This window comes from Coregonus lavaretus, assembly GCF_964263955.1.
Source record: "Coregonus lavaretus genome assembly, chromosome: 8".
In the NCBI taxonomy this organism is placed as follows: domain Eukaryota; kingdom Metazoa; phylum Chordata; class Actinopteri; order Salmoniformes; family Salmonidae; genus Coregonus; species Coregonus lavaretus.
The window spans coordinates 44,271,389-44,280,781 of NC_139995.1; the positions used below are offsets into that span (position 1 = coordinate 44,271,389).

Below are 9,393 nucleotides of genomic sequence, written 5' to 3' on the forward strand. Positions count from 1 at the left end.
TACTTGGTATTGCTAAGGATGCCCCTCCCTAAAACAAATCTTGTTTTATTTAAATCCAAAACAAGTACAGCACACACACACACAAACAAAACTGGACCACCATTCATTGAGATGTTTGTTTATTAGTTGATTGTAAACATTAAGAAAATACACTTTCTTACCATCGCCTCTCTCTGAACAACCATTTCAAATATATTTAATTGGGGAAATAGTTCAATTGGTTTTATTACTATAACACAGTAGTGGCTTTAAGGGGCAAAGGTGGTGCAAACATACAGGGACAATGACAAAACAACAGGAAACCATACACATACACCTGCTCACACTTACAAAAATATACACAAACCGTATGTAGACACTCACACACATGCATAGCTTTATGCATGAACACAGGATAATAAAAACACATATGTCACAGAGTACACTCTGCTATATCCCATTTTTAAATAAGTAAACACTTCCTTTTAAGTGTGTGTTAAACGGTACAGTATATGTGTATCATGATGGCCATTAGAACATTTTGCCACAGAAACGCTTCCCCTATTTGCTCTAACAGAGCCGTGTAAAAATAACCTATGATACAAGGGAGAAAAAGCTTTGATAGAGTGGGAGACAGTGACTTAGAAGTCACTAAGAGAGTGAGAGTTGCAATGTGAAAAAACTGGATGTGTGTGTCGTGCAAAACTTGTGGAAACTAAGAAGATGCCCTTTGTGTCTTGTAGTGATTCTCAGGGGTACTATAGTAAGGGGTTGAATTATATAATAGGGGGCAGAGTGGAGTGCCATCTTAAGGACGGTACTGATAACTGATAGATAGATTTCGTACCAAAATGATCAAGGAAAAGCAATCAATCGCGTTTGGTGACAAATCACTTAGTTAACCCCAGACTGCAGTTGAAGTAATACTGAACAATCGAAACATATCAATCCCTTATTATTTCGTACTAATAAATAACTACCAGTGGAAACACCATTCCCTTTCACAGAGCCATAGCCATATAGGAAGTTAGTCAAGGCTTAGTATGTAGAAGCGACGTGTTACAGCTTGTTGTTACTTGGTACGGCCTTGTTATTACAGTACTGTTACGTTCCATCTACAGCACAAGCAGCAGAGCAGAGTAGGAGCGGTCTGGTTGGGAAGAATTTAGAGCATGTCATAGGTTAGCCATGCCTAAAGAGGAGGTTACTGTAGATCAAGTGTAGGGCAGAAAGCAAGGTAACAAATAGTGCTCAGTCAGACAATCACAGCCATAGATATTAAGTAAAGTGAGGCTCACCACGTAGCAGCATTGCCATTGCAATAAATAGTGAGTTTTAAACTAACCTCAAAGCCTAGAATGTCTTGTTGAGAGAGGGTTGGTTTTCCAGACACAGATTAAGCCTAGTCAATGGAGATTCTCCACTGAGCATTCTTTTTAGTCCAGGCTTAATCCGTGTTCAGGAAACCAGCCCAGAATGTTTTGTTGTCAGTGTATTAGCCTATTTGTCTTTTCATTTCATTGAACTGTCTTAGTAACATACTGTGAGGCCATGCCATGTGGTGACGAATAAGAATGAGTGATAAAGACATATGGATAGACAAAGAAAGAAGTCATCTACAGCAGTGGTTCTCAATCCTGGTCCTGGGGACCAAAATAGTGCATATTTTAGTTTTTTCCTTAGTACTACACACCTGATTAAAATAATCAAACCTTGATGATGAGTTGATCACTTGAATCAGCTGTGTAGTGCTAGGGCAAAAACTAAAATGTGCAACCCTTGGGGTCCCTAGGAGAGGACCAGGGTTGAGAACCACTGATCTACAGAATACAGTACACTAGTACCAGGGTTACAAGGCCCTACGTAAAACACTGTAGTCTGGCCCCTCAGTACAAGGGATCACATTTGGAGCACAAGGGAGTGTTGCTGGGTAACACAATCAAGAACCCTCCGTCATAAGTAAGGTTGTGACGATTATGTACTTTTAGGTAACGATTAATTGCCATGCAAATGTCCACGGTTATTGTCATATTTGTAATTTTTGTTGAAAAATGTTTTGAGCTTGTAACGAATCATAAAGCATTTTTGAAAATAAGCTACGACATACCTAATGAATACAACACAGCTTTGGTGACATTCCTGTTAAAAAAACGAATGGTTTTGACTGCTTGGAACTTCTGGAAATAAAGCTTCTCCTTCCGGCCATTACGTTCTGCTCGTAAAAGGATTACCAACTTTACCCACTCCATGTAAAAATTAAAAACTGCTATTAGGTGAACTATATCTACAAAAATATGAAGTTGAATCGCCCCTTCTCCTTAAATGAATGCATTAAAACGATTATGACGGTTATTTTTTTAAGTTCACGGTTATTGTCCATAATTTGTCGGTTACATGAATGTAGGATATTTGTGCCAGCCCTAGGACTCATAAGGCCTACATAACCGCTACATAACATTGTCATAATCATTACATAACAGATGTAATAAACAGCCATGACAGCTGGTGTTAATGACATCTCTTATCTCATGATTGTAAAAGTGTTGTATAGCCCTTATGATGGAGGGTTCAAGTCAAGTGTAACAGTATGTTATCTCAGAAACTAAGTAGCTGACTACAGTCCTTTCTTAATCCTAGGAAGTTCCACAGTACCATCCCTCAGTATAAAGGAGCAGACTACTGGATGAGTGCATATCACCACTGTCATATTCATATTCAGTCCTCCTAGCTCTCGCTGATCTGAGGGAATTCCTTGTAGATCTCCTGCACTATTAGCTTATCCATCTGTTTGGCTGTGGCCCCGCCCTCGTCCACTCCTGAGTCGTCCTCTTCTCCCAGAATTCTTTGCAGTGCGCCCTGCAGGTCGGAGAGGCGGTGCCGGTGCTCCAGGTAGTCTGTGGAGCGCATGATGGAGTGCATGAGGGAGAGGTACTCCATCCTCAACTGGAGGGAGGGAAACGAGAGAGAGAGAGAGAGAAAGAGATGAAGAGAATGTGAGGCCATTAGCAAGCACAGTCATTATACAGTTCACGTTCACTTTCCTTTTGAGGATGCATTTATCAAGCCAAACATAAGACTCAGCCATGCTTAGGTCCCAGGCTGTCTGGCCAATGGGAAGAGGTGTGTGTGTGTGTGTGTGTGTGCGTGCATATCAGTGTCACCTTGTCCCCAGGTGAGAGGTCAGAGATGCATCGAACAGCGATGTCTATCATCACCATCATATCCGTGCGGTAGAAGATGTCTGAAGAGTCTCGGCTGGCAAAGACATCCTGCAGGAACTTAAGTACTGAATGTGGGGCAGGGGGAGCATGTTTAAAGACACACACAGGGTCATCTGGAGAGAGGAGAGAAATAACAAGTAAGAGTATGTAGACAGAGAGAGGAAAGTGAAAAAGGACTGAGAATGGATTCAAACTGTATTGTATTGAATAAAACCCATGTAAACAAAGGTGTGTCTCGCCTCCTCTGTTTAGTAGAAGCACTATTTTCTCAGAGAAGATCTTCACGTTCTTCTTGACCACAGTCTGCATTATCACGTTGCTGCTGGGCACTGAAAGAGAGAAAGAATATTCAAACCTTGAAACAACATACACTTTACACTACCACAAATACCACACCTCATAGGTAAAACACACAAAGTAAAAGTCATTTAAAACTCTCAAAAGAACGCTTGGGTCCCCTTTGCCATAATACATAAAGCAGTCAATAGGGAACATTCCCCTTCACCAATTTTTAACCTCATATTGATTAAATACAGGACATAGAAAATCACTGTTTTCACGTCGAACTGGTATGGAGCTGCAGATCATGAATAAGAGCAGTGAAGTACCCCTGTAAAATAAAAGGTGTTTGCTCTGTCTAAAGCCTGTGTCCTCTCACCTATGAGGTGCAGGTTAAAGGCCAGGATGAGGTTGACACAGAGGTCAGGGAGCTGTTCTGTGGGGTCAGAGGGAAGACCGTCCTCAACCACATCTAGCAGGAACTGAACAAAACTAGCATTTAAGTGCTCTGTGGAGGGAGAGATAAACAGAGAGAGAGAGAGAAAAATAAAGAGATAGAGAGAGTTACATTTTCACCTTTGAGTTTGAACATATTGATCGATAATGTGATGGCAATTTGTAAGGATTCTAAAGCAATATAGTGGTCCTATTTAATGTTGCTCATACCATAGTGGTGATAGGGCACCTGCTCCCCCATAGAGAAGATCATAGTCAGGACCAAGGCTGTGTAACACATCTTCTGATGTTCTGGGGAGAGATAAAACACAGACACACAAACATTCATGAAAAAGATATAAAGGGATGCTAAATAAAATAGACTGAAACAGAAAGACATGAGGAAGGAGACAAAGGTCACAGTGAGAGAGAAAAAAGAGAGAGAGAGAGAAAAGGAAGTGATAGAGGAGGCCTCCTCACCCTGTGTGTCTGTCTGCAGGTCTCTGGCCAGCTCCATGGGCAGGATGGAGTTGAGGAGGGTGGAGATGAGGGTAGAGTCCAGGCTACACATCGCCCCAAACACCTTGAGCAACAGCAGGCGTAGAGACACTCTGTGTTCCTGCACAGTGACAAAGGAAGTAACACCGTTACTATGCAACTATGCGTTTCCAACACGCCGGTGAAACATCACTCATCTATGATAATTAAGTTAATTCATACCACAAACAACATATTTAAAAATAAGTCTGAAGGCTTTTTTACATTGTGGCCCTCTTGGGTGGGAAACAGTATGACAGGGTAACACAGAGTTAAGGATCTGGTAGTGAGTGACATGTAGAATATCTTACCATCTGGTAATAGGTCACTAGTGACAGCACTGGCTCCGAGTGGTTGACCCTGCACATCTTCTTACACACCTCTGGATCTGCATCCGTCTGGGGACACAAACACCCTCTTCCTTAGATTCAACAGTTACCAAAGGTCTCAGTGGTAATACTATCACATCTATCAAGGAATCTCTTTGTCCAGGGTTGTATTCATTAGTGCACACCGTAGCAAAACATTTTGCAACTAAAAAGGAAGACAAGCGTTTCTTATTGGACACATTCAGGCAGTCCCTTCCCGTTTCGGTCCGTTTTCTTCTGTTTGGCGTCTAGTGAATACAACCCAGATGCCAGTCCTGAGTCAACTGTCCCTGAGTGCACGTATCTCACCAGTATCTTCAGCAGCTCCTCCAAGTAACATGCGATGAGAGAGTGGTCTTCGTGAAGGGCCCAGCTGCGCTGTTGAGAGTCGTCAACGTGACGGGCAAGGTCGCCTAAGATGACCTCCAGGCGCTGTTCATCGTGACACACTTGTCCTTGTGGCAACACCGAACTCTGATCCTACAGGAAGAGATTGGGGTTATTATGGGGTATGTTATGTGCAAATGGAATCTGTTTGACCTGACGAAGATCCACATCGGATTGAAACGTTGTCACTGTTATAGTTAGTATAAAGAGCATTTTAATTTGCAGACTTTCCTGTTATGTACAAGTATAATGTGCACGTATAACAACTTCACTTTCTAAAGGTTGAGGTTATAACACACTTCTAACATGAAATACTGTGTATTGGAGCAAGTAAGTTGCTACTAGACGGTTATGTAACTGACCTTGCTCTCTACCAATGAGAGGAGGACTTTCTCTAAGGCAGATGAGGCTTGAGGTAAGGTTGTCTGCAGGTGACCCACGACCACACCCACCGCTACACGAGACAGATCGTAACTCAGGCCCGTGTTCCTCCTCACCAGCTCAATAAGCTCTGCCCCTGTTGTCCCGGGGACAGGCTCTGAGTGAGTGGGGCTGCCGGGGGGGCTTTCAGCGACAGAGGGCGGGGCAAGAGGCCAGTCGGTTTCTGATTGGTCCTCTGTGCTGGGCTGTGGTGGGGGAGTGGGCTGAGGTTGAGGTTGGGGTGTGGGGCCCTTCTTTGAGGGAGCTGGCTGGGGAGAGGGGTCAGAGGGAGGTAGGTCGTCTGGAGGAGGGGGCGGGGGCTTCACACGGCTTGGCACTGGGGGCGGGGTGCTGGCAACGCTTGGAAGGCTGACATCAGAGGACACCACGGAGTGGGAGGAACCAGAGTCCAGGGAGGCGGAGCTGACAGAGGGGGACAGGCCAGTCCCTGCAGCAGGGGCGAGGCCAGGAGGAGGAGGAATGGATGACTCTGCTGAGAAAGAGAGAATGAGGAAGAATAAGGAGGAGCGAGAGAGAATAGAGTCAGTGTAGAAGTTGCAGTAGATGGCATGAGTAGTGTGTGTGTGTGTGTGTGTGAGAATATGTGAGTGTGTGTGTGGAAAGAAGATGTGTGTCTCCATGGTGATGGTGAGAGTCACCTGGGCGTCGGCTGGCTCTTAGTTTCTCAGGAGGGGGTGGAGTTATGGGTGCTGCACGACGGGGCTGAGGAGGCACCTGCAAGAGATAACATTAAATCAGAGTAAATATCAGGATATCAGTTATATGTCTCAGCCTTCTCAAAAAATGGACTATCATGTATTCTTCTTCAGGTGCGTACGAATGCAAGTCTCTATCCAATACCTGGTAAAGCCCCTGCACATTGTCGGTACTCTCTGACATTGTGCGGCTGATCCCATTGGGTGGTTGCGGGGTGTGGCTGAGGGACAGTTCGCTGGTAGAGGAGGGCAGGCCCTGCTTAGGACCGGATGGAGTTGGACTTCGCCTTGACAGGGTCTCCTTCCTGTGATGGATCAACTTCCTGTTCCAGACGCAAAGAGAGAGTCAATGGCTATGTCTGAAATGTAATTTAATCTTACTACATCTTACTATGTAATGAATAGGGGGTCATTTCAGATGCAGCCTATGAAGATAACTGATCAGAGAGAAACCATGCAGGTTTATTTATTTGTATTTATTGTCACATACACCAGATAGGTGCAGTGAAATGTGTTGTTTTACAGGGTCAGCCATAGTATTACGGCACCCCTGGAGCAAATTAGGGTTAAGTGCCTTGCTCAAGGGCGCATCGGCATATTTTTCACCTTGTCGGCTCGGGTATTCGCTCTAACCACTAGGCTACCTGCCACCCTATGATGATCAGGAATCAGCACCAATCAGGGAACTGCTGCATGAGGATTCTACACATCAGTATGTGACTGTGTGTGTATTCATGTTGCACTCACTGTAGCATGTCTCGCTGCTCCAGGTTGTATTTGCCCCCGTTCTTCATGGCCATGTTATGGATCCCTTCGATGGCCCTGTCGATAGACTGTAAAACCTCATCCTGCTCTGGAGCCTGGGGCAGAGAGAAAAGGAGGGCAGAGAGAGAGAGAGAGAGTTAAATATTCAATATCAGCATTAATTATTTTGAAACAAGGAAACAAAAACAAACAAAACATTTGTCTGGAGGGCAAAATGGGACTCCAGGCAGAAAAAACTAGGACAGCATGGTTATCCAACCAAAATCAAACCCTCTGAACAGTAACACGCCAACCAACGCAGTCCAGATACAGGCAGACACCTAGCCTGACCTCACCTACATGGCCTAGGCAAGGACACAGTCAGACAGCAAATCCTGCTGCACAGTGTGGAATCCACACTGACTGAATATCGCTCTGCTTCAGCGTGGTTTCATTTCACAAAATCAGATACACAATACACAATTTCAGCAAAACACACTCATGCAGTTCACACTGAGAACTCATTGACACAAATAAAAGTGCATTGGAGAATCCAGCTGTGTAGCTGTATGGAATATGGGATGCGGGCATTGATCTGAAAGGCCTGAGTTGTCACAAACTATGCATAGCTCTTCTAATTGAGCTCTCCCCATAGAAAGCATAAGAAATTAGATTAGATTACAGTTTTTATTGGTGTTATCTGATTAAAAGCAATGTATCCTATGTACGTACTGTATTTACTCTAATCTCATCATCAGTCACGAGATTTTAGACGCGTGACACACAAATAACAGATGCGTCGCCACATTTGTTAATGCATTTTTGGCTTATGTCCCAACTACCCCTGCGGTACAGACCCAGCTGGCATTGCGAATTTGCCATGCCTCTCTGATTAGACCATTTGGGTTTATTCTGGAAACATATTTTAGTTTACATGTAAACGTCCACATATAACAGTGTCATGTTGCATATGGAAAATACTGTTAATATGCAGCGAAAAGCCTATAGAAAAAACTGAGCAAAGGACACAGGCAATGCAGCAGAGCAAAATGTTCTCAGTCTCTATCTAGCATGTCTCCCGTTCACCGAGGACTGTCACGTGAAAGAAAGTCACAAAAGTAGCTTAAATCAGGTCTATTGGAATGCAACGCAGCAATTGGACCTCTCCCCGATCGTTACATTCTCTGACTGACTGTGGTCCACTCTCTTTTATCATGCTAACAAGCTAGCGTGGAAGACCTACTTGTCAAAATCCACGTTCCACTTTCACTAATCAATAAAGTTATGTTAAGAAACCATGGTTAAACCTACCTGAATCCTTTCGATGTAAGAAGCGGGAACGTAGCCGGTTTCGCCCGAACTGCAGCGCGAGCCGAGCCACCAGTGTTTGTTGCTGCGTTCCAGGATCAGAAAGCTCTCACCCGCCCCGAAGTGGAGCGAGTTGGGCTCCGCAGATCGGAAGGCATACAGAGACCGATACATAGCTATTTATTCTGCTTTAAATCCCTTGTAATTCCTCAAAAACACCGATATGACTGTTTCAGCAAATACACAATTAGCTAATTATTACATGTACTCAGTCTAAGGTAATTTGAAATGTATATTTACGACATGGGCGAATGATTCTCCTGCTTTCTATTTACAATGTAATCCAACTTGCGACTCTTGCTTGTCCCACAGTAGGGGGCGCGCACGCACGCAGAACAACACACGGGCGGGCACTCTCCTTTGGTATTCAGGCGAATTAATCAATGGCAGAGCTGCTTGTTCTTGTCCAATCTTTTTCTTGCAGTTTTGTTTGCGATATAAATCCAATATATATATAGACAACTCTTAATGCAAGCTTGCTTCACATGTGTATCAGATATAGGGCCATAATTATGTCCATCATTGGAAACTATTTCCAGATTAATAGAACTAGATACTTTTTATGTGCTTTATTATGTATTGGGGGTTTGTGGTATATGGCCAATATACCACAGCTAAGAGCCAATTTATGCTTGATCCGAAAATGTGTTCGGAGGCGCCGTATGGATGGTGGGACGCAATTGCGAGCCCCCAGAGGCACGCAGAGGCCAAATTGAGCTCCTTACCTTGAGCTCCATACCGCATCGCTGTTCGTCTCTCAAATTGTGTAACAATGTGGAGGGCTCCATAGCTCCGCATTGACATGATTGGTTGACGGTAGGTGAGGATAGTCGGTCCTGTATAAACAGAAACTGACTTCCTTGACAACTTCCTCTACAACAGCTCTGTGAAGCGCAAGAAGTATGAATGCCCTGACTTCTGCAGAGGCCATATCGGTGT

The 9,393-nt window shown here is 44.1% G+C and overlaps 1 protein-coding gene across 2 annotated transcripts; it reads right to left on the reverse strand.

Annotated features, from left to right (window-relative positions):
* Positions 1–102: 102 nt before the first annotated feature.
* Positions 103–8,767, reverse strand: LOC311133760 (NCK-interacting protein with SH3 domain-like). 2 transcript variants are annotated; one of them, XM_084167315.1, is made up of 13 exons: positions 8,398–8,767; positions 7,090–7,202; positions 6,488–6,665; positions 6,286–6,361; positions 5,569–6,119; positions 5,129–5,299; positions 4,763–4,849; positions 4,395–4,533; positions 4,146–4,226; positions 3,859–3,987; positions 3,440–3,529; positions 3,141–3,313; positions 103–2,922 (listed from the first exon to the last, which is right to left on the reverse strand). In XM_084167315.1, the coding sequence occupies exons 1-13, from the start codon at positions 8,566–8,568 to the stop codon at positions 2,704–2,706; spliced, it is 2,178 nt and encodes a 725-aa protein (XP_084023441.1). In that variant the 5' UTR covers positions 8,569–8,767; the 3' UTR covers positions 103–2,703. The 2 variants fall into 2 exon arrangements, with proteins under 2 accessions (XP_084023441.1, XP_084023442.1); XM_084167316.1 differs by having other exon boundaries at positions 5,569–6,116; positions 8,398–8,647.
* Between the last annotated feature and the right edge of the window lie 626 nt (positions 8,768–9,393).

What these genes read in the sequence shown, in the direction of transcription:
- LOC311133760 (XM_084167315.1), bottom strand. Translation starts at nt 8,568, where the DNA reads ATGTATCGGTCTCTGTATGCCTTCCGATCTGCGGAGCCCAACTCGCTC. An exon ending in AAGAGCCAGCCGACGCCCAG is followed by an intron (nt 6,120 to 6,285) that starts GTGACTCTCACC and finishes TCTCTTTCTCAG; the next exon opens with CAGAGTCATCCATTCCTCCT. An exon ending in ACCTCTCACCTGGGGACAAG is followed by an intron (nt 2,923 to 3,140) that starts GTGACACTGATA and finishes CCCTCCCTCCAG; the next exon opens with TTGAGGATGGAGTACCTCTC.